This window comes from Schistocerca nitens, chromosome 3 (assembly GCF_023898315.1).
Source record: "Schistocerca nitens isolate TAMUIC-IGC-003100 chromosome 3, iqSchNite1.1, whole genome shotgun sequence".
NCBI classification, from domain to species: domain Eukaryota; kingdom Metazoa; phylum Arthropoda; class Insecta; order Orthoptera; family Acrididae; genus Schistocerca; species Schistocerca nitens.
This window is the reverse complement of record NC_064616.1, coordinates 411,963,454-411,989,345: the sequence shown is the minus strand read 5'-3', so window position 1 is coordinate 411,989,345 and position 25,892 is coordinate 411,963,454. Positions and strand designations below refer to the sequence as shown.

Here is a 25,892-nt window from a genome sequence, read left to right as displayed (position 1 = left end):
GTGCAAGTGAGTTTCACACGATTGATGTTGGATTCCATGTTGGTTGGCGCGGAGGAAGTAATACTGTTCGAGATACATCATCACGTTTGCGCTCAGAATGTGTTCTAAGATTCTACAATAAATGGATGTGAAAGATATTGGACAGTAGTTTTGTAGACCACTTCTGCTGCCCTTCTTGTAGACGGGTGTTACTCCAGATTCTTGTCAAAATTACTTTTTAATTTTATTGTGCACTGTGTTTTGCTCATTTAGCAAATCATCTTACCCGCTTTTCCTCCGCGTTCACGTTGTTTTTGTTTTTTCAAATCCTGTTTGTCACACACACAAACAGATAAATTCGAACTCCAAGAACTTCTTCTTCGTCAACCGTATCACCCTTTTTCTATTCATGAATTATGTAGCCACTTCATTTTTCTCACAAATGGTGTGGCTAACGGATTTAAACTTTGGCTATCCGCTCGGAAGACGATAGCATGTTCGAAGAAACCGGCACTGCGGCGACTACAGCCATTATGAAATACATGAAAGGTGCGCGCAGCTGCGAATATGGACAACCATCACCTGTGCACTGAGGTGACAAAAGTCATGGGATTCCTCCTCATATCGTGTCGGACCTCCTTTGCCCGGCGTAGTGCAGCAACTCGACTTGGCACGGATTCAACAGGTCGTAGAAAGTACCGTGCAGAAATATTGAGACAGTCTGCCTCTATAGCCGTACATAGTTGCAAAAGAGCTACCGGTGCAGGATTTTGAGCACGAAATGGCCTCTCGATTATATGCCACAAATGTTCGACGGGATCTGTGTCGGGCGATCTGGGTGGACAAATCATTTGCTCGAATTTTCCAGAGTGTTCTTCAAACCAATCGTGGACAGTTTTGGCCTGGTGACATGACACATTGCCATCCATAAAAATTCCATCGTTGTTTGGGAACATGAAACCCATGAATTGCTGCAGATGATCTCGTAAGTAGCCAACCATTATCACATATAGTCAATGATCGGTTAGGTTGGACCACGGGACCCAGTCCATTCCATGCAAATACCGCCCACACCATTATAGAGCCACTACCAACTTGCACAGTGCCTTGTTGACGACTTGGGTCCATAGCTTCGGGGGTCTGCGCCACACTCCAACCCTACCATCAGCTCTTACCAACTGAGATTGGAAATCGTCTGACCAGGCCATGGTTTTCCTGTCGTCTAGGGTCCAACCGATATAGTCACGAGTCCAGGAGAGGCGCTGCGGGCGATGTCGCGCTGTTAGCAAAGGCACTCGCGTCCGAGGCTCACTAGAAAGACAAGCTGTGGCCCGTACCTGACAGCACGTGACTCGGCAGATCTACGAATGCCAGCAGCCGTCTCTGTCGCGGTGCGAATAAGTATTTCAAACGAGTAAAACAATTATTGTCTGTGCGTTTAAGTGCATATAAGCTCTCGACAGCACAAGACGAAGTTAAGACCTTATATTGTCTTGTATTGTATGGAACTGCAGACCTAGAAACGACGGAGAGGCTTCGTCCCCGCCGTAGCCTGCAGTGGTACACAACCCCACAACAGGCTACAGCAGTCCATTCATTCCACCGCCACCCCACACCGAACCAAGGGCTATTGTGCGGTTCGGCCGCCAGTGGACCCCTCCGGGTACGCCTCACACCAGACGAGAGTAACTCCAATGTTTGCGTTGTAATTATGTCGTATGCGTACGTGGAGAAAGTGTTTCCGCAGCAATCGCCGATATAGTGTAACTGAGGCGAATGGAAAACCGCCTTAAAAAACCATCCACAGACTGGCCGGCACCCCGGACGGCGACACTAATCTGCCGGGAGGATTCGTGCCGGGGACTGGCACGCCTTCCCGCTCGGAAAGCAGTGCGTTAGACCGCGCGGCTAACCTAAGTTAAGACCTTTAGTGGGTTCCTTTTCAATTATATATTGATTTCCCGAGGGCCCTGCAAGGAGCCGAGCGTTCGCGAAGATTGGCGGACAAGCTGACTGGTGTGACGCACAAGTTCGTTGCACGGCCCGTATTTCTCTTATGCCCCTCGTGTCGGTCACCTGCTGCCATAGCCCATTAACGGGAAATTACGACGCACTGCTCTAACGGATGCGTTCGTTGTACGTCCCACAGTGTATTGTGCGATTATTTCACGCAGTGTTGCTTGGCTGCTAGCACTGACTCCTCTGCACAAACGCAGCTGCTCAGTTGTTAAGTGAGGGCTTTCTGCCACTGCGTTGTCCGTGGTGAGAGGTAATGCCAAAAATTTGGTATTCTCGGTACGCCCTTGACACTGTGGATCACGGATATCGAATTCCCTAGCAATTTCCGAAATGGAATGCCCCATGCGTCTAGCTCCAAATACCATTCCGCCGTGCGCCCATCATCAAGTTGGAACCTTTTTCACATCAATCACCTGAGCACTGCCCTTTTATACCTTGTGTACGCGACACTGCCGCCATCTGTATATGTGCATATGGTTATGCCATGACTTTCGTCAACTCTCCGTGTAATAGAATGACGACAATAAAATTTTGTGCCGAACCAGGAGTTCCCGCTTATCCCAAGTGCGGCCGCCTTACCATTAGGCTATCCGAACACGTCTGTCGGCCACACCCAAACTTCAAACCATGTGGTTGACTGACGACGTGTTATATTCTTCCTTAACTTGAAAAATTTGTTCTTGAATATAATTACTAAATTCATGCAAATGTTGTTTCTATGGTTGCTTTAAATCAGAAGCCTGGAATTCAATTGTTTCCTTCATTTCAGATTTGAAATTATTTAATTCATTAGCTAATTTACCAAAGTGTTGATGAATTATATTATTAAGGTCACAAGAAACATCATTAATCTTATGGTTAAGTTTTTGTATAATGTGGATTTGCGTCATCAACATTTCTGTTCACTTCATCAAAAATTTTATTCGTCGGTAACACTTATGTCGCAAACGTTTCCTGAATACTTTACTGTTTATTCTCCTCATATAATCCTTCTAATTTTACTTGCTTTAAAGGAAACGCTGCAAATTTATCATAAGCTTTCCTGGTTTCCTTTTCATTTATTGACAGTTTGCAGTGGACACTAAATACAAATTACTAAAACCGTTCGATTCACTCACATTAGCATATAAACTGCCACCTATGTTTTCGTTTACAGGCAGAATTTATCCTACTCCTACTCTGAAAATTACTTTTCGTCGTTTGCTACGCGGGTACAAAATTGCTTCTCATTCCCTAGTGTCAGCCAAACCCCCTCCCACACCGCCTATTCCCGCACCCCACAGACACATTAAAACTTACCGAACCACTTCTTTCACTACTGAGGAATTATTATTCCCTTCCATGCTGACAGTTCTTCTTATTCCAGCAAGCTCAAGACAAAATAATATTCACTTATCTCCTGTTATCTGCCTCTGGCGCGACCTGATGGCTTAGCGGAACCATACGGCGTGCTCAGCGACTCAAAATACGGTCTCCTGCTCACACAAAAAGCTCCCCTGCCAGCTAGGAACGCACCAGCCATCTCCCGCTGTGTCGTCTCTTGGTGAATAAGTATTCCATTACAGCTGTCTTCTCTCGTCTTTCTTGATGGATCATTTTCATATGTTATCCTGAACGTCTTCTCTATGTTTTCAGTCTTTCTTACTACGATTATTCTGTTCCAAACAGTTCTGTGTTCATTTCCGGGTTCAAAATATATAGTTTTCCGCCTATCTACTATGTGTGGCAGTAGGGATTGTTGTTGCTTTCGCAAAATGTTCCCGCAAGATTCACTTACCGCAGTAAGCTCCGCACATTCCGCTGCCCGATGTAGGGCGACACACGAAGTAACTCAGCCAAGAAAAGCTACGAGAACATGACGGCACTACATGTGTCCCTAGGTTGCATCATGTTTACTATCAATTTGTTCAAAGTTCATTCTGCTATACCTCGGGATTAGGATCTCTACTAATTTATAATTTATTAAGAACATATTTGAACGATACTGATTTACATTTTCAAATAATAATGTCACAAAAACTTCTACCAAGTCCGTATTATAACTGCAGCTACAAGTTTCTGACGCACTGTTCATGGAATACAATTTAAAGTTTAACTGTTGCTGCACTCTTCAAATCATTCATACGACACTTATTCCAACAGCCACTACCTACAAGATGGTTAGAAACAGTCTGAAAAGCTTGTAATGGCGTTGCAGGGTAGATTGTGATGAGAAATTGTTACGAAAATGTTAAGAAATTTCCGAGATAATTAGCCAAACAGGACGTTGCGCGCACAAATTTAAGAGGCCCGGCTGATACAATAAGTGTCAGTTCTTCTCATAGCGTAGATAACAGCGCACAACATTGCTCAGGCTTTGGCTCGGTTTCGATCTTGCTATCGTCCCGTGTCCAATTTTTGTCTCGCTCTCTTGTTCGGTTATAGGAAACCAAACGAAGTACGCGTTTGGCGCCACTGTCTCTGGTGGGCCGCTTGATTTTCGTCCGCAACAGCCTGATTGCGTAACTTCCATGCTAATTAAGTAGGAAACGGCGCAACGTATCGATTTCTTGTCTTATCCCGTATTTCTTAACACGACCTACCCTGCAACACCCTTACAAGCTTTTCAGACTGTTTCTGAACACCCTGTGTATAGGACCCGTGATCATTTGACAAGGAATCACGACAGAGTCCGTTTAGTAACAATTTGTATTGCACACGGTATTCAGTAGTTTTTTATGCTCGTAAAAATACTATACAGTTCATTATTTGATCATTATATGATGTATATGAGCAAAGTCTACGGAATGTGTCACGTTTAGTTACGGCGTGTAGTAAGAATGGCATGTCAAATTTCAAATCATCAAGATAAGTTCTCAGAAATGTCATCAGCGTTGCACATATCTACGTTATACAATCTGAGATAACTTTGTTTTTCACCAAAAAGCGTTTTTCACAATATATTACAATACCTGTCAGGAGCACTGCAGAGACATTCTTGCTCTCTGGCGAATAGCTATTCCCGAAACTGTAGTCTGTGCATAAGTCGAGAGTGTTCTATCTAGAGGATTGTGTACTCATGAACACATGATGCTTCGTGGTCGGTGTCTCTTTTTGGTGAACGATTTTAGAATCACATAAAGGAATGCACACTAGAGACCACTATAAGCAGTTTCTGGCATTTTCTATTGTTTTTTTAGCTGTGAGACATGAGATCGTGTTTTGTGGAGCGTTTGTACATATTGAGAGTTCTACATGTTTAAGCGCTGTATAATACGAGGGTCGTCCAGAAAGTAAGTTCCGATCGGAGGCGGAATGGAAACCACTGGGAAAATCCGGTAAAGCTTCGCAGGGATGTGTTGGGCAGCGTCAGTGTGTCTAGTGAGTGAACAGTGAGTACGTAAAAATGCGTAGGGAATAGCGTCTCCCGCTAAGTATGAGGGCCTGGTTAGAGATTTCGCCTGTGTGATGCAGCCCACATGACACAACCTTCGAGCTGTTCCTTCATCATGCCAATTCTCGGCCGCACACTGCAGGGGCAATGAAGACGCTCCTACAGCGTTTCCGATGAGAAGTGCTTGATCACCCACAATACAGTCCGTAATTGTCTCCCCCTGAGTCTCATCTCTGCTCACAAGATCCACTGGCTATGAAGATAAAATTTTTCCACAGACAACGAGCTGCAGACCAGTGCAGATAACTGGCCGAAAGCACAGACGGCTACTTTCTATGACGAGGATATTGGAAAGTTGATACAACACTACGACAACACTCGAAGTTGGAGCGGCGACTATGTAGAGAAGTAGGCGGAAGGTGTACCTAACTGTTGCAAATAAAACGTTTCTGGTTTTCACTGTTGTTTCCATTTCGCGACCGATCGGAACTCACTTTCTGGACAACCCTCGTATATTGAAATTATTTGGAGGATATTGTTAATTCTTCACTTACAGCGTGTTATGATGAGTATAATTCCGTACGTTTTTAAAACCGTTGCATAACGTGTGGGGTTTAAGCCATACTTCATCAGTCCATTTTGTACCTTGTTACCATAAATTCCGTGATACTTGCAAATGGATTGAGTTTCTTTAATGTTCCAAAAATTTTACAAGGCACATGACCACGTCCCTTGGAACAGTTTTTCACATTTGGAAAAATCTAACTTTCCGGGAGTAAATTTCATAATTAAAAGAAAACAACTGCAACACACCTAAAGTGAATGCTATCATTTCAAAATGGAATAGGAAAATACTGTATATTAAACTTTAATTGGACGGAGATGATGCCAGCAGTAGCCAATGAAAGTTCTGTTTGTTCTCTTATAACCAGGTAAGAACCTTTCTGGCCAACCGCAAGCCTTAAATAAAATTTACGCCCATTTCTCATACATATTCTCAAAAACGCCAAGTTAACATTAAGTAACCACATCTTTACGTGTCTTAAGATTGGGCGTATGGATACTTATTACTTTTCCAACAAAAGTACCCGCCACTTTTACGCTACATTCAACTCATTATGTGTGACCGACTCTTTTATCGCACAACGTTCTGCATACCCTCAGACAGCCTTAATCACTCACAAATTCAAGATTCGTTCCTCATGTACATTTTTCATTCCCCCATACACTTTCTGACAACATGTAAATAGTATGTTGTTATTTTCTACAGAAAATTTTGAGTTTCAAGTAATTTTCTGCGTCTCAGAAATTGAATATTGACTTGAAAGTAAAGTGGTAAACTACAACACGGTTATGTAAAGTTTTGTTAAATCGCGATTAAGTAGGCCTATAAGTAAAATCAAAGATTATTGACTGATTTAGGGCCTCGATACACGCATTACACTAGCTGGTGCATGCATAGCGTGGGAACAGGGCACATAGGCGCTCTCCACACAGTGTCTGAACAGACACTCAATGCTGCCTCTAAAGACAGAATACATATTGATACGCCCGTGTAGTTAGTTTATCTATTCACTTGAAGCAGAATTAAAATTTTGTTTTCGGTCTTAATTTACAGATACCGTCCACCTGCCGTGATGGAAATGGAGGACTTGGAAAAAAAGAGTTGGCATTACCTGGGGGAAGGCAACGCCAACATTGTTATCGCCATTCCTGAGGTAAGATAATGGATTCAGTTCGCTAATCTGTTTGTAACATATCGTTTCCTGGCCGTGGCTGTGTGTCTCTCCTTTGGTTATTGAGTATGCCACGGCCTATTTTAGGGATCCGGAGGACGGACATTGAGTCCCACCTGGAAGAAGGTGTCATGGGCTGTCCGACAGTAAGCTTTGCGACCCATCACGTCAACGTTATGATTTCGACAAATATTTTAGCCGTGAGTTTTCAGACCGTTGAAGGAAGCCGCAACAGTGCGGGAGACTCTGCCGACCGCTTTTTAATACGAACGTCTCTTCACATTTTATCCAGTTTTAAGGCTGGCTATGAACACAATAGTATATAACCGTGTTGAAGTGCTTTAATTATTTTGTCCTTTTAATTTTTTTGCTTTTATTTTTACCTTTGTTTCTCTATACAACATTGTCGCAACAAATGATTAAACTTCTTGTCTTATTTTATGAATTTTAATTTCTCACTCAGTTTTTTTACAAGAAAGCCAGAGATTTTAGCCATCTTCTTCAATCTCCCAAGCCGTTACATATTCCTATAATGTCTTTTAATCTTTTGTCAAGATCTGTGTATCATTTTCATTTTTCTTTTTTTGAAAAGGAGGGTCAATTGATATATTTTTTTTAATTTCACATGTAGAATTTACTGCCTCCTCCTTCAGCTTATTTTTCAGAAAGTTTACGTTGGGATGTTTTTGTTTCACTGAGGAGTTTAGTTTGATATGTCAACCTTCGACAGCATTCACGGTCCTTTGGCGCTGGAAAACAGCTTTCTACTTTTCAACTGACACACTAGGATTTTCCATCCACTGACTGGCCATATAGTCTGCGAATTTCGCAATCTTTTCTCCACTGCGCATTTCCTTCCTTATTCCATGGTTCATCAACACTGTTTGGGAAGATGCCACTGTGCTACACATGTGACAAAACAGTCGGACGTCTTCTCTATCCATGTATTCCCCTGTTAGTCCCAGTTCTTTTACTTTGTTCCACAGACGTTGGTTGAAGTGAAAATTCCAACCAGGAAGGGATGTTTTGTGGAACACTATTTTTATGCCTTTAACTGTAGCCATTGCAAAGTCTAACACTACAGTTTTCGGTGACCACCCAGACATCTTAATTTTCAATCCAGAAAAAAGTCTTTCGTATGTCTTTTGACTTTTCTCTAGGAGCAAAGCAAATAAAACAGGAAATACCATCGTCTCTGCTTCTGCGCTTTCGAAGGACAGTTTTAAATAGTTCTGAACAACTGTCAAATATCCCGTTCATAAAAACAGTTGGATTTTCGCACAGGATTTTCTCCGCTTCTTCATATCTGACCACCAGAGTACTTTTGTCAGGAACAGGCCCACTGTCAATTTTCTAAAAAGCATTACCTTCAGCTATTTTCAAAATGTCTTCTCTCAACTGAATCTCGGAATTAGTTCCAGAGTTCTGGGTCGTTCTAGTCGCTTTCCTTCTTGCTTTACACAATAAAGTCTTGGGGCTCCCACAACATGACATATTTGCGACAAAATCTAAACTTATATCTTTCAGCTGTTGAAATGCCCTTTTAAAAATTTGGAAAGCAGACACTGCTTTCTCTCCGTGGGCCATTTTCCTGCAGTTATGGGTTCGTTTCTTACCCTACACATCTGCTTCGTTAAGTGGACAAGAATATTGCTGTTTTGCCACAATTCTGCCATTTGCAATTTTTAAACGGTGTCGGCACTTGCTCCGTTCGGCACTCACACACAACCAGCTCGTACACTCATCACATTTATTGCACGCCCAACAGCGATGACCATACAGAAATCAAGTAGCTTAGGCCTACGAATCTATACGGAAAGGAAGCCTGTGACAACACGTCCGCTGTTGGTGAACAACTGGAGTAAATCAGCAGTGGGGGAGTCTCTGGTCGGAAAACCCGCTAAGCACAACTGCTTGGTCTGAAGTCTCAGGGTATCTGAGGCACATACAAAAGGGTAGGAAACACCACGGTCGGAAAGTCGACGTAGCCTGGAGAAGACAGAATGGCCTTTCCCTAATCCTCCTAAATGAATTGTGGGTAGAGCCGATTTTCCATGATGGCTGTTTTCCAACACCTATTGGAAAGAATCGTCAGAAAGTCCTGTCAGGATGCAGCACCTTACAGAAGACAGAAGCACTATTAACTGGGGAAAGAATGACCACCTGAATGCCTACTTTCACTCCTGATTCTGCTTACCTGACAAGGATAGATGTTAAATAACTTTTTAGGAGCCCACGAAATCAGAAGTCAGCCAGCAGCCCTTTGCAAGTGTAAAAACGGGAGTTATGGGTTCTATGGGGTGGAGCTGAGATTTTAAAAAGGGTCGCGCGTATGAAGTCGGGAGTGAGTTAGTGCTTCAGTGATATCCATGAAGTTGTTGTTCTGCTAAAGAAAACTGAAAGAGTTGGCGAGTGTGTTTCTTGTGAAGGGCTTAGCTGTTTTCCAATTTTTGTGAGCAAGGGTGTGACAGTGAGCGAGGATTTTCTGTGCATATCAGAACGTGGTGACTACAGCTAGCTGGAGGTTGTGCTTAATAACAATGAGGCGGACGTGGCGAACTCTTATACGAGACAGTAAATTCCAGTTGTTTTAGTGGGATCGTCAAGTGTGATGTTTTGTGTATGGCTTTCTCCTTTCTGACTTTAGACTGTTATCCAGTTTTGTTTATGGACGAGATAGTAGAAACCGCTCGGTGACGGTGCAGTCACTTTTTTTTATGCTCGTTTTCCATTCTAGTGGTCGGATCAGAGAGTCTTTCGCAAGTAGATGGATAGCTACAGGGCACTGACTATTTACATAGAAGTGGTGACTATTGTTTCCCAGTCTCGTGGGTCGAAGCGAGGTTTGCGACCCTCATTTAAACTGATAGTGTGTGTGTCCGAGAGCAGAGAATTAATTCGGGTCCATCAATAAACGTTTTCGATCAAATCGGCGAAACAGTACCTCCCGTTATTTACCTCTCACTACATGAGAATGCATTCTGACTGTGATTGCAGCTAGAACTTTACCAGCCGCTTCGGGAGCTCCGAGGACGGAAGAGAAGAAACGTGAGAAACGTGTAACATTCAGTGCCTGAGTTCTCGAGAAAGTGTTTTATTACATGACGGAAATGCGGGAGTGCATGTAACTCAGGCCTGATATAGCAAGAGGTATAGAGAGAGGGGGAAAGCGGATACCAATAGCACCATATTTCCACTTACATTTGTTGGAATAGCAGTCAGTTTACAGCTTCATCTCGTTTTTTATCTCTACTTTAAGATGGTGTAGTTCGTAGAGAAGCAACGTCAAATAATTCCTCGGTCACTTGATCATCCAGACAAACCATAAAGTACTATGTTTTCCTCAGTTAACAACAAACATCCTATCAGCATTTATAAAATTATGAAGTTAATCAGACACCCCTCTGCAGAGCCATCTGCTAATGGTTTTCAGGTGGTTCTTCCCATACATCCGGGTGTATATTAAGTTTTTCACCTGCGTTCTGAGGAACAATGAGTACTCCACCAATTGCATAAGAAGCGTCACGAAAGCTAACAGTCGGCGAAACAATATGTCCGAAGAAGAAATGTTGACGACGGCCTTTCTGCCATACATCGCCAAGGTAACGGACAGAATCGGCTGCATACTGCGCAAACATGGTTTAAAGACTATTTAGAAATCGACCAAGAAGACCAGAGAATGTCTCAAATCGCCTAAGGACAAAAGATATCCACTCGCAATATCGGGACTAGGTATACCGCATACTGCGTACATGTGAAAAGACTATGTTGGAGTGACTGGACGATCCATGAGTATCAGGATCATCAAACATAAACGATTTTGCAGGTTGGGACAGGCGGAGAGATCAGCCGTGGCGCAGGACGCGCTTTGTGAGACCGACCACGTAATAAAATTCACCAACACACAGGTTCTCGCCGTGGAGAAGAGCTATCACGCCAGTTTTTTCAGGGCAGCAAGAGAATCTCACGAACACGACAATAATTTTAACAAGAGAGAAGAAATCCTCAAGGTAAACATATTCTGAAGGGGAGAACCGCAGTGGTAACGACCAAGGAAACGCCTTCAGATGCTGGCGCAACAGGGACATACAGCCTCCAGCCGCGGGCTCGACTAATGTTCGCTACCAGCAATAGAAGGTGAATGTTTAACAATGTCATTCGCACGTGCTGGTGAAACGTCAGAAATATCAGTAAACGATCGTCTCCGAAGATCACGAGGTGAAAGTGAACAGGCAATACGCCAAAATGTGCACATTTTTCTACCTCATTCGATGTAACCAAAACAAAAATAATGTTGCGCGTTTCTACATGTTTGAACTACTGGAAATGTCATCTCCATCCCTGTCCCTTCAATTAGTCATTTAAATTCCTTACAAATACTTCGATGTTATTGAAATATTGTATCCAAGGATAAAATGAAAATATCAATGCGACCACGTCCTTGAAACTATTACAGTGTGTATTGCTCTCTCCCAGCACACTCTCACACTTTTTACATACAGAATTAAAGTGAAGTCTTACACTTGGCGGCGAACGATACGCAAGGTTTATCAAGAAGATAATGTTGTTCTGGTTACAGTCTTATATACTGTCCAGTCGCATTACACTGAGGCGACGAGTCAAAAGATAGCGACATGCACTTATACAGATGGCAGTAGTATGGCGTACAAAAGATATAAAAGGGAAGTGCATTGGAAGAGCTGTCATTTGTACTCAGTGATTCGCGTGAAAAGATTTCCGACGTGATTATGGCTGCAAGACGGGAATTAACAGACTTTGAACGCGGAATGGTGGTTCGAGCTAGACTCGTGGAACATTCCATTTTGGAAATCGTTAGGTAATTCAATATTCCGAGATCCACAGTGTCAAGAGTGTGCCGAGAATACCAAATTTCAGGCATTACCTCTCACAACGGACAACGAGTGGCCGACGGTCTTCACTTAACGATCGAGAGCAGCGACGTTTGTTCAGAGTTGTCAGTGCTAACAGACAAGCAACACTGCGTGAAATAACCGCAGAAATCAATGTGTGACGTACGACGAACGTATCCATTAGGACAGAGCTGCGAAATTTGGTGTTAATAGGCTATGGCAGCAGATGACCGACGCGAGTGCCTTTGCCGACAGCACGACATAGCCTGCAGCGCCTCTCCTGGGCACGTGACCATATCGGTTGGACCCTAGACGACTGAAAAACTGTGGTCTGGTGAGATGAGTCCCGATTTCAGTTGGTGAGAGCTTATGGTAGGTTTCGAGTGTGGCGCAGATCTCACGAAGCCATGGACCCAAGTTGTAAACAAGCCACTGCGCAAGCTGGTGGTGGCTCCATAATGGTGTGGGCGGTATTTGCATGGAATGGACTGGGTTATCTGGTCCAACTGAACCGATCATTGATTGTAATGGTTATATTCAGATACTTGGAGACCATTTGCAGCCATTCATGAACCTCATGTTCCCATGACAATGCGCCACGTCGCCAGGGCAAAATTGTTCGAGATTGGTTTGAAGAACATTCCGGACAACTCAGGCGAATAATTTGGGCGCACAGATCGCACAACATGAATCGAATAGAACATTTGTGGTACATAATCGAGAGGACAGTTCGTGTACAAATTTCTGCACCGGCAACACTTACGCAATAATGGACGGCTGTAGAAGGAGCATAGCTCAATATTTCTACAGGTGATTTCCTACGATTTTTTGAGTCCATGCCTCGTCTAGTTACTGAACTACGCCGAGCAAAAGGAGGTTCGACACGATATTCGAAGGTGTTCTACGACTTTTGTCACATCAGCGTAATGTAACTACCTGTCAAAAGCTTGAATAACCACCCTTTTGCAACGCGGACTGCCGCGAGACATATAGGAAGAGGTTAAAACAGGTTCTGAAAGGAACTGGTAGGGATGTGGAGCCATTGCCGTGGTCAGCTGCGCTAGGTTTCTCTGCTGAGTATCCATGGTGCAAAACAGCACGATCGAGGTGGTCTCACAAATTCTCGATTCAGCTTAAATGCGGTTAGTTTTGTGGCTAACGGAGTACGGTAAATTCTTCCTGATGCTTTTCAGACCATGCAAATACACTGTGAGCTGTGTAACATGATGCATTGTAATGCTGGTAGATGCAAACTACATGTAGGGCTGGACATGGTCCCCAAGGATAGATGCATACCTGTGTTGATCCATTGTGCCTTCCAGAATGACGAGATCACGCAGGTAACGTCACGAAAACATTCTCTAAATGGTGTGTGAAACTCACCCTGGTCCCCTTCGAATCAAACACGTACATTGTGAGCTACTTGACACGTTGTATCGTCCTGCTGGTAGATGCCGTCTACCGAGGAAAAACAAACGATATGTAGGGGTGAACATGGTGGTCAAGGATAGATGCATACTTGTGTTGATCCATTGTGCATTCTAGACTGACGAGATTACCCAGGGAATGCCACGAAAACATTCCCCACACCATAAAGCTCCCTCCTTATTTCCTTTCAGACGTTTCTCGCAGTACCCACCAATGACCATCTGTCCGATGGAGCATAAAACGTGATTGATCTCAAACACCATCTGTCTCCACTCAGTAGACGTCCAGTCGTAGCACTATCGTGGAGATTCCAGCATTCGTCGGTGACAAACAGCTATCAGCATGGCTGCATTAACCAGGGGCCTGTTGCAGAGGCCCATACGCAGCAGCCGGCCGAAGTGGCCGTGCGGTTAAAGGCGCTGCAGTCTGGAACCGCAAGACCGCTACGGTCGCAGGTTCGAATCCTGCCTTGGGCATGGATGTTTGTGATGTCCTTAGGTTAGTTAGGTTTAACTAGTTCTAAGTTCTAGGGGACTAATAACCTCAGCAGTTGAGTCCCATAGTGCTCAGAGCCATTTTTGAACCATACGCAGCAACATTCTCTGAATGGTGGTTGAGGAGACACTTTGGGTGGCCTCGGTAGCCCCTTTGTTCAGCTGTTGCACGTCTGTTCATCTGTACAAAGCTCCGCAGCCGGCGTTTACCCCTGTCATACAGGGTGTTTCAAAAATGACCGGTATATTTGAAACGGCAATAAAAACTAAACGAGCAGCGATAGAAATACACCGTTTGTTGCAATATGCTTGGGACAACAGTACATTTTCAGGCGGACAAACTTTCAAAATTACAGTAGTTACAATTTTCAACAACAGATGGCGCTGCAAGTGATGTGAAAGATATAGAAGACAACGCAGTCTGTGGGTGCGCCATTCTGTACGTCGTCTTTCTGCTGTAAGCGTGTGCTGTTCACAACGTGCAAGTGTGCTGTGGACAACATGGTTTATTCCTTAGAACCGAGGATTTTTCTGGTGTTGGAATTCCACCGCCTAGAACACAGTGTTGTTGCAACAAGACGAAGTTTTCAACGGAGGTTTAATGTAACCAAAGGACCGAAAAGCGATACAATAAAGGATCTGTTTGAAAAATTTCAACGGACTGGGAACGTGACGGATGAACGTGCTGGAAAGGTAGGGCGACCGCGTACGGCAACCACAGAGGGCAACGCGCAGCTAGTGCAGCAGGTGATCCAACAGCGGCCTCGGGTTTCCGTTCGCCGTGTTGCAGCTGCGGTCCAAATGACGCCAACGTCCACGTATCGTCTCATGCGCCAGAGTTTACACCTCTATCCATACAAAATTCAAACGCGGCAACCCCTCAGCGCCGCTACCATTGCTGCACGAGAGACATTCGCTAACGATATAGTGCACAGGATTGATGACGGCGATATGCATGTGGGCAGCATTTGGTTTACTGACGCAGCTTATTTTTACCTGGACGGCTTCGTCAATAAACAGAACTGGCGCATATGGGGAACCGAAAAGCCCCATGTTGCAGTCCCATCGTCCCTGCATCCTCAAAAAGTACTGGTCTGGGCCGCCATTTCTTCCAAAGGAATCATTGGCCCATTTTTCAGATCCGAAACGATTACTGCATCACGCTATCTGGACATTCTTCGTGAATTTGTGGCGGTACAAACTGCCTTAGACGACACTGCGAACACCTCGTGGTTTATGCAAGATGGTGCCCGGCCACATCGCACGGCCGACGTCTTAAATTTCCTGAATGAATATTTCGATGATCGTGTGATTGCTTTGGGCTATCCGAAACATACAGGAGGCGGCGTGGATTGGCCTCCCTATTCGCCAGACATGAACCCCTGTGACTTCTTTCTGTGGGGACACTTGAAAGACCATGTGTACCGCCAGAATCCAGAAACAATTGAACAGCTGAAGCAGTACATCTCATCTGCATGTGAAGCCATTCCGCCAGACACGTTGTCAAAGGTTTCGGGTAATTTCATTCAGAGACTACGCCATATTATTGCTACGCATGGTGGATATGTGGAAAATATCGTACTATAGAGTTTCCCAGACCGCAGCGCCATCTGTTGTGGACAATTGTAACTACTGTAATTTCGAAAGTTTGTCTGCCTGAAAATGTACTGTTGTCCCAAGCATATTGCAACAAACGGTGTATTTCTATCGCTGCTCGTTTAGTTTTTATTACCGTTTCAAATATACCGGTCATTTTTGAAACACCCTGTATATTGCCCGTAGTGAACTGCAGTTGCCTCGGTGACAACCACGACAGCACGCGAACAGTTTGCAAATTTTGCCGTTTCGGAAATGCTTCCACCCTTGGCCCGAAAGACAATGATCATGCCCGTTTGGACGTCAAATAAATCGCTCCGTTTCCACAATACGACGACAGCACAGTTTTCCGCCCCCTCCTCCCGCCCCCAAATGTTCAAAAAATGTTCAAATGTGTGTGAAATCTTATGGGACTTAACTGCTAAGGTCATCAGTCCCTAAGCTTACGCACTACTTAACCTAAATTATCCTAAGGACAAACACACACACACGCATGCCCGAGGGAGGACTCGAACCTCCGCCGGGACCAGCCGCGTAGTCCACCCCCCCCCCCCCCCCTCTCGACACATATTATATATCCTCCATTGATAGTGCTACCACCTACCGTCTGAAAGTGGTTGTTGGACGTTGACGTCGAACACAGGTGCTGCCGTCGGCCATGACTGGAAAATCGGTATACGGGTTCTACTTTCAACTGCACGCAGTGTGGGCTTGTAGTGAGAATATTTATCACTTTGAATATTTATTCTGGACGTAACTCCAGAAGTATACCGCTTCTGTGCTTTAGGAATGAACGTGTGAAAAAATTTATTCCACTCTTCCGCGTGTTCTGGCTATAAAGCGACAGTAATCCGATATGAGTACGATAGTTAGTTAATTTTAAGCATCTTACTAATGCAGTAACAATGTCCAATGCTAACGCAGTGTAGTAGTAGAACAAGATGTGAGCCATCAGTGGAGGAAAACAGGGTGCACAATATGTCAAGTGGTTATACTAACTTTCGTTTATACTTCAGCACTAGTTATTGTTACCGTGATAGTTATTGGGGTAAACAATTTAATGATAACAGGAATCTAGTCACAGTGTATTACTGTCGCTACTTCACGAAGTAGGCGCATAAGAGTAGAATTTTTTTGTTTCTTAAATATTTGGTTGTCTACCAAGGAAATATCCAGTCTGTGATTACATTTTTTTAGAAGTACAGGTGACTAATTTCGCTGAACGATGACGACCTTCACGTATGTGTAATAACACGTGAGGATCACAAACAAACAGACAGTACCACCGCAAATGTTCAACCAGAGAGCTGATGTGATTCAAATAGGACTACTTCAGTATTAAAAGTTGTGTAAAACAACAGCGCTCTTAAATACGTATTGTGGCGACTCATGAATCGTTATAGTTACCTGAAATGAAGTGCAGAAAGATACAGTTTAGAACTACTACTACGTTTTTGTTTAGAGCAAAATTTAGTGAGTGTAGATGAATATAACAGGGTTTATAGTTCTGAAATTGAGGTAACCCAGTTTTGAAATTCTTTACCGTATCTAAATATTACTTCCAAATTCTGGAGTCACGGTCACTACGAAACAGTGCGATCGTTAACATAAGACAAAAATTAAAGTTTAGCCAGAACGAGCAGATTCCCTCTTCTTGCTAAGGTCAATGAAAAATTAGATTCACTCTGGAAAGTAATCCGCTTACTTGTCCCTTGTACACGGGACAGCCACAGGTGGGCAGTGCGCGGGAGCGATTTTCTGCTTCAGCTGCCACTTCCACAGAACAACGAAACCAATGTAAATTTGCTGCATGCCAGTGGCAATACATCTAAAACTGAGTAACATCTTTTGAACCAATAAAACAAAGCAGTATACTGTAAATTTTAAGGGGCGTGTCACCCAGCCATTTCTTAAATATTGCATCCATTATGGATTATGTTTTGAGGATAGCGCCTGTCAATTAAATGAAAAAAAAACATTATTCTGCGCCAGTTACGAAAATGTATTACATACCCCACCCGTTACGATGATTAATCGTCATTATCAAGCAGAAGGCGTTTTCTACATGGTTGGTTTTAGTGGAAAGCATTGGTGATTTTGTGCAGCAACATGTGAGGAGGCCAAAAGTGTAATAATAAGTGAAGAGAATAGATGAAGCTGTACTTGGATGCATTCTGCCGCTAGAAGTCGCGGTTTCATGTCCTATAACGAAAACATTGTGTGACTGATGTAAAATGGGAAACAGTTGCGATTTTCAGCGGCGGAGTGCGGCACAAATGCTGCATCACTTGCTCTTGCAGAAGATAGCATAATGTGACTTTGAAGAACCATTTTGAAGTTAACAATATGTCATCATGGACTGTCATGGACTGTCATGGATAGCTCAAAAATGGTTCAAATGGCTTTGAGCGCTATGGGACTTAACATCTGTGGTCATCAGTCCCCTAGAACTTAGAACTACTTAAACCTAACTAACCTAAGGACATCACACACATCCATGCCCGAGGCAGGATTCGAAACTGCGACCGTAGCGGTCACGCGGTTCCATACCGAAGCGCCTAGAACCGCACGGCTACACCGGCCGGCTACATAACTCATTTCAACATGCATATGGTTGAGGAAACTAGTTATTATGTAGACGAAAAACCTGTTGAGCTACTGAAAACCATTCAGGACACCCAAGAAATATCTATGCCTGTTTAAGGATGCGGCCCTACACAAAAGATTCCCAGAAACAGGAAGCTAACCACATGAAGACAGTCTCACATGAGAGAGCGTTTGGGATATGAAAGAAGTAGTCATATAGATTCAAGCACTGGAATTAGTACATGAATGAAAAACTAAATAGCAATTCACGAGGAATACCATATAAGTTTGTGATGGGAGATATCAGTTCTTTTACTGTAATATCGATAATACCAAGGGGCTGTGACACTACGACAATTGTATGGAGGACTCAACTGAGTACTCCTGGACTCTTTGCTACCAGGAGGTAAACATGAGAAAGATGACTATTTACAGAGACGTTGAAGAAGATTGTTCCATGAGCCAGTCAACAATGTTGGAAAAGTTTTTTCACTGTTTCAAGGAAAAATGAGTACATATCTTACGAAACAAAAGAAAAGAGAACCTTCCCGTCCTGTCGGTCTGCAGTCGGAACTGTTTCACGAAGTAGTGCGTTCCTGGCCCATCTCTTAAACGAATGCTTCACTCAGGACAGAATATAAATCATCTGGAAGTGGGCAGAGGTTATTATCATTAAAAAATGCAAAGAAAAGAGTGACAAAGAGATCTCATACTCACTAGACCGCAAAGACTTGTATACTTTGGATAAATAACAAGAACATCTCCAATTCGACCCTTTAATGCACACAAATCTTAATCTAAAACAATATCGACGCTGTTAATGAAGTGAATGCGATCACTGATAATAGTTCCGACAAACTGGAACGTTTGATAATCTTTGGTGACCTTCATGGTTCGCGGGGTTTAAACAGCTGAAGCTACCCAAATGTTTGCACATCTCCTTCAGAAATTATTGTCTCGATAGTGTATTGTGATACATAACAATCAAATGAGAGATAACTAATGGAGACCTCAGTGATCCAGTAGGATGTGGGGGTGGAGCGACTGTTAAAAATGATAGAGGAGAGTGAAATTGCCTCTGGCGCCGTTGTATCCGAGGGAGATATCGTCTTAATAGGTAATGGAAACAAGAAATTTTCTTGGTTTGTTACAAATAAGACTGGAACCGACCCCTGTAAGTAGATATCTTCTTATGCAACGGCACTTCACAAATAGGTAAAACGGTACAGACAACTGCCCACGGATTATCTTACTAGCGTACCTGTTGTAAACATATAACTGGTGCACAAAAAAAAAAAACAAGAACTCAAAATTAGAACTTTCAGAGAGAAAATTGCTAAATCGTTGCTTTGCATTCCGATTGAGTGAAAAAAGTGTCAACACACATGGTGTTTCCACAAAGAGAATCGGAAATGAGAAAATTGAGAAAATTCAAAGTACGAGGGCGTGTTGAAAAGTAACGCCCCCGAATTTTTAATGTGAAAACTCTTAAAGCTTTTCGAATAAAACAAACGTGACTAATTTTCTACATTTTATTCTACATGTCTACATATATGCAGAACTCTGCCGCTAGAAGACTCCGAACTGGAGCGCTTAACATGACCATGTGTAACACAACTATGCCGGTACTTGAGAAACCGCTTGCTGTAATCGAGTTTCGAATTCGAAGAGATCGTCCGTCCGTGGAGCACTCTCTCCTTCAGCACGACAATGTCAGACCACACACGAGCCCTGCGACATCTGCAACAAACCGATACCTTGTGTTCCCAACTTGGCCGTATCCGATTTTCATATGTTTCCAAACTTAAAGAACATCTTCAAGGACTACATTTTGATAGTGATGAAGCTGTGTAAGCAGAGGTGAGATTGTGGTTCCGTCAACAAAGTCAAACATTCTACAGTGACGGTATCAGCAGACTAGTCTCTCGTTGGGAGAAATATGTTAGTCGCCAAGGTGACTATTTTGAGAAATAATTATGTAGACATGAATAATAAAAATGTGACTGTAAAATAACGTTTTTTTTAAAAAAAAAAAGGTTTAAGATATTTTACGTAAACATTAGGAGGCATTACTTTTCAGCACGCCCTCGAATATGCACTGCCTGCTATGCGTCAATAAAACAGAGGTAAGAGATGTCGCCTGGAAGATAACAAGAAGAGTGTACACATTTGGCCCAGATTGTCCTCTCCAGTGTTTTGAGAAATGTCATAGAAAGTGAATTTGTGAAATGTCATAAAAGGTACACTTTTTTCGATCAAAAAATAAATTTTGTTAGTGTTTTCAGATGATTATTACTTTCATAAACCATTTACTAGAAAAAATTGGAATATTTCGCAGCTTCCAAAATCTGCCGTGTCAGACGCGCCTGTATGTGTCTGATACGGTAGAAGCCGGCGTCGGCTATATATGGCAGTCCAGTAAGCAGCGTTGCTGGGTCCGGTGTGTGACCTCGTCGACTACGAAGGCTGAGGAGGCCGTACAGTACTGTTCCTGCAATTAAGGAATCGACCATGGCCTTCATTAAGCGGTCACTTAACGGAGATGGCAGACGGAAGGACAGATATTAGAGCATGCAGTGACTGGTCATCCCGCAAAGCGCAAGTCGCCTTTCTAGCAGTCACTGGAAAAGAAATTTCTTCATTGTCTCTGTCCCCAAATCGTCACAAGAAACGTAGACGATAATATTCATATATTATTTCGTTCCATCAGTAATATATCGAAAGAAGAGCCTGTCACTCAGTCGGAATGGCTAAACTACAAAAAAGTTAAATGCACTATTTAAAAATTCCTGCTTTCTCCCTGTGGTTGAATACTACTCGACAAATGCGTAGAATGTCCAAGAGAAAACAACTAGAAAGAACTCTCAGATATCTACACTACTTGATGCTTTTAGTAAACAACGCATCAGTGTGACTGTCATCTGTTACAGTACCCTTTCTTTGAATGCAGATGGAACGTCATTGACTGTTCTAGTTCAGTTCTGAATGGCATGCCCTTATAGTCCTCCAGCACTTCAACTGACATACCCATCCAGTTATAGGGGGGGGGGGGGGCTACAATTGCGTGAAATATATCCGCACTTGCGAATATGAACAACCATCAGATGTATGAGGGAATGACGACAATGAAAATCTGTGCCGCACCAGGACTCGAACCCGGATTTCCCGCTTTACGCAAGCGATCGTCTTAGCCGATTTGGCTATCCGTGCACGATTCACGGCCCCACCCAAACTTCCATACGTCGATGACCATGCGTCACAACTGCACTCGTACACACATTATGTAATTCTCGTACAGGGGAGGACATTTTAATTGAAAGTCGCTGCCTGGTATTGGCGGATGGATACAACACTGCAGCGCCTGTGTTGTTAAGAAAACGATACGATGTTCCTTCTGACATGCATGCATGCACTGAACCTATAATTTATCGTGGACTTGCAACCACAATCCAACTTGAAGTCGTTCATAGAGACAAATGATTTAAGGACAGAAAACAAATACTAGGAGAACACCAGACATCAGGATTTTTAAACTTGACGTTTACCCACTTTGCAACCGAGCCACATAGTGGGACTGAAATGCCTATCTGACCATCCAGATATACGTTTTGCGCGATTTTCCTAGTTCGATTAAAGCGAAGTTCTGGATTGTTCCTTTAAAAAGGAAAAGATGGATCCATTCACATGGCCGTCATACCGACCTAGTGCTCCGTCTCTAATAAACTTTATCACTGACGGATAAATATTGAGATTTTTCCATCAAAAACGCCATGGATGATTTCCCCATCTGTTGTCCCGATGTGCTGAGGCCCACGAGAAAGACAGGCCGTGGCGCGTATGTGACAGCACGTGACACTGCAGCCGTCTCCAGCGGGGAGAGAGGAACTATTTCAGAAGAGTTTAATAATTATTGACTGCTCGTTTAAGTGCATGCTAGCTTTGGATAGCACACGGCAAAGTTGAGACCTTTAGGGTGTACCTTTTCCATTGCATATTGATTTCTCGTGGGCCCTGCACCGAGCCGAAAATTCGTGAAGTGTGGTGGACAAGTGTGGCTTCACAATTTCGTTGCAGGGTCCGTGTTTCTCGTGGGCCCCGCCATGTACTTGTGATCCGTCTAAATTACCCTCGATGTGACGACGCATTACCACCCTAACTTTACTTCCTGCCTTCCTTCTTGCTCGTGAGATTGTAGGTACGGCGGAAGGGGTAGAGGAAGAGCGGAGGGGGAATTAAGGAAAACCAAAATCTGTCTCTCATTTGTATTTGAAACTAAATTATTGTGCTAAGACTTTCGCTGCATTAAATTATTTTCCACGCAATTTTTCCACAGAATACCACCAACATGTTTGAGAAAGTATAAGTAGTAAAGTAAAGCTGTCAATAACCCGAAGGTTGGTTTGAACACCACCCTACTTTTACTAGGCGTGGTCGTGTTGGAAGTGATCTACCATTATCTTCCTCTCATCTTTGAACTGACTTACCCATCCAGTTATAGAGGGAGCAACAGTTTAATGCGGACTCCAAACCATGGTGTCACTTGACAACAGATTAAAATCCACGGCGCGACCGGGAATCGAAACCATGAACTTTGGACTTGTGGTCCGGCATTTAACCACTTTTTATTTCCTTCATCGTCTTTTCTTCCGCGGGGAGATGGTTTCTGTGCGGACGCCGCGTGACGTCTCTCAATGTCTCCCAATGAATAATTGAACTAGTTGACCGAAAGCACTAGTTTCTTCTACATTTACACCATACGCCGCAAACCACCTAACGGCAAGAGGGTACTTCTGGTGCCACTAGCTGATCCCCCCAATCCCTGCTCGACTAGCGAATGGCGCATGGGAAGTATGGTTGTCGATAAGCCTCTGTATTAGCTTTTATTTCTCGACGTGATCATTTTGCGAGATGTATGTGGGAGGAAATAATATGTTGTCCGACTCTTCCCGAAAGTACTCTCCCGAAATTTTAGTAGTAAACCTCTATGTGATGCACATAACCTCTCTTGTAGCGTCTGCCCCTGGAATTTGTTGAGCACGTCTGTAGTGCTCTCGTGTGCTAAACGATCTTATGATGACACGCGCCGTTCTTCTTTGGATATCCTCTATCTCTTCTATCAGTTCTGTCAGGTAGAGACCCCAGATTGATGAACAGTACTCACGAACTGGTATAACAAGCCTCTTATAAGCCACTTCCTTCGCGGATGAATTACATTTCCTTAAGATTCTTTCTATAACTCTCAGTATGGTATCTGCTTTTCCTACTATTTATTTTATGTGGTCATTCCATTTATCGTCTCTCTGGGTAGTCACTCTTGATATTTTACGATAGATATTGTTTCCAGCAATTTGCATCAATAATGTAGTTATACAGTAGTGAATTTCTTTTCCTGTGTATGTGCAATATGTTGCGTCTGTTTACATTCAGGTCAACCGCCAGAGCCTGCACCGTTCATCAGTCCTCTGCAGGTCATTCTGCAAATCGATACTGTCTTCTGACGTTCACTCTTCTTTATACACAACCACGCAGTCTGCCAACAGTCTTAAAGAGCTTCCGACGCCTTCTACTTGATCATTTATGTTCATTGTAAACCGTAACTTCCTTGGAGTACTCAGGAAATTACATTTACGTCTGTCGATTTTGTTCCGTTAAGAGCGATGTGCCGAGTTCTGTCTGCAAGGAAGACTTTCATCCAGTCGCAAATCTGGTTCGATACTGGGAAAGCTCCTATTTTTTCACTATATGCCAGTGCGGGACGGTGTCAAATGTCTTAGTCAAGGAACATGGCACCAACCCGAGCTCCGCTGTCTACACCGTTGCGTATGTCAGGGAGAATCAGAACGACCCGAGTTTCTCAAGATCTCTGTTTGCGGAATCCATGTTGCTTTTTGTAGAGGAGATTTTCGTTCTTCAAAAATGTCATAATATGCGAACACAAAACATGTTACATAATTTTACAATAGATTGACGTCAATGATATGATAATGTGCATCTGTCCTACTTCCCTTCTTGAAAACTGGAATGACCTGCGCTTCTTTCTAGTCGCTAGGTACCCTTCGCTGCTCCAGGGATCTACAACTAACTGCCGCTAGAAGGGAAGAGTGTTCTTTCGCACAATCTTTGCAGAGCCTTAATAGGTATCTCACCTGGTCCTGATGCCTTTCCACTACTAAGCGAGCGTAGTTGCTTTTAGATTCCTCGACCGGTTATCTCAAAACCTGCTTTTTCCTTCTGTCTGTTTCTTCGACGTCTTTCTTTTCCGTCGATTTTGGTTCTGAGCGGACGTCGCATGGCGTCTCTCAGAGTTTATGGATGAAAAATCTACTCTGTTCTTTTTTTATTTTTTTGCAAAGGTTGGCCAGCCCCTGATCGGACGCGATGAGCTAACGCGCCAGCATCACTGGCCAATGCGATGTTGAATGTTGAAATACGTCTGAAATCTCTGGGTGAAAATAGAGTAACTGTGCACTAGTAGTCGTTGAAACTGCGTTTTCGTTTTCTGAACGAACGAACTTCAACCAAAAGCACTTGAGCTGAGTGCCAGCAATGGTCCCACAGTCCCTTCCCTCTTGAGATCTTCTCCAAGTGAGCAATAGCTCCGTCTCTGAGAACATCAGCCTAAAGACATTTTAAACCCTAACCTCACCGCCTGTGAATTTTTGGTTCATTCTACATTGTGTACGAAGCGTAGAATTCTGCGCCCTCGCACCTACTGTATACTCAGTGTCACTGGAGCGGCGACGTATTTCCAACGACTGGAAAGTTTTCACTCCTGTTTTCACAAAGATTATAAGAATGGCTCAACTAAAAAACTATAGTTTCCAAATAGGTTTGCTACCGAATTACGGAATAAATTTGTGAGCAAATATGGTGACTCTTCTGCAGGCTATATACCCTCCCCCCGCCATAATGTTTCCTTATTCCCGAAATCCAGAGATCTATACGTAAGACTGCCGTTTTCTTTATTCGTAGTAGGCTTTTGTTACATTTCGGTTCTATTCCTCAAATCTACGGTTCATGTATATCAAATATCCGACCTGACAAGCGACTGTACTGTGAATTCCTTATCGGGTAGCACCCAGTACGTCACTGTAGACGGAACGTTGGGAACAAACAGTTAATTTGAATTGCTGCAGAGGGTGATTTTGCTACTGAAATTTTACACTGATTTCCACTTACAAGGTGTTTGGAAAGATGCAGTGTAGTTATAACATGTGATGGAAATGACGCCCAAGGGTGGTTATACAAGTCTGAACCCGCTTAATTTGACTGGAAAACACTTTAGATCAGATTATGATATGCTCTTTTAAGACACAGTGCGTGTGTTGGCCACTGCGATACGCTACAGCTTTTGGAGCTCCCCAAAGAAAACTGTCTGGTGGAGTATGGTCTGGCGAGCGATGGCGCCATATGTTTTTCGAGATGGTACGTTCCCCACAAATCTCTTCCAGAAAACGCATAGTGGTAGCTGTGTGCGCAGTAGCGCAATCTTGTACAAATCATGAGTAACTGATTTCATCTTCCCTTAGCTGGCCAGTTAAAACGTGCGTCATTAAAAAATAAAGTTCACTGTTCACGGTTTGGCTCTGAGCACTATGGGACTGAACATCTGAAGTCATTAGTCCATTGAACTTAGAACTACTTAAACCTAACTAACCTAAGAGCATCACACACATCCGTGCCCGAGGCAGGATTCGAACCTGCGACCGTAGCGGCCGCACGGTTCCAGAGTGAAGCGCTTAGAACCGCTCGGCCACAGCGGCCGGCGTTCACGGTTATTTAAAAAAAATATAGTTCCTATAATGCCCAG

The 25,892-nt window shown here is 43.5% G+C and overlaps 1 protein-coding gene across 1 annotated transcript in view; it reads left to right on the top strand.

Moving 5' to 3' along the window:
• The window catches only part of LOC126249618 (inositol-pentakisphosphate 2-kinase-like), a 106,410-nt gene that overhangs the window by 36,798 nt on the left and 43,720 nt on the right, over nucleotides 1-25,892 (top strand). The window contains exon 2 of the mRNA XM_049951287.1: nucleotides 6,990-7,089. Within this exon, the coding sequence (XP_049807244.1) occupies nucleotides 7,009-7,089 (81 nt within the window). The 5' untranslated portion in view covers nucleotides 6,990-7,008. The remainder of the gene's footprint in view (nucleotides 1-6,989; nucleotides 7,090-25,892) is intronic.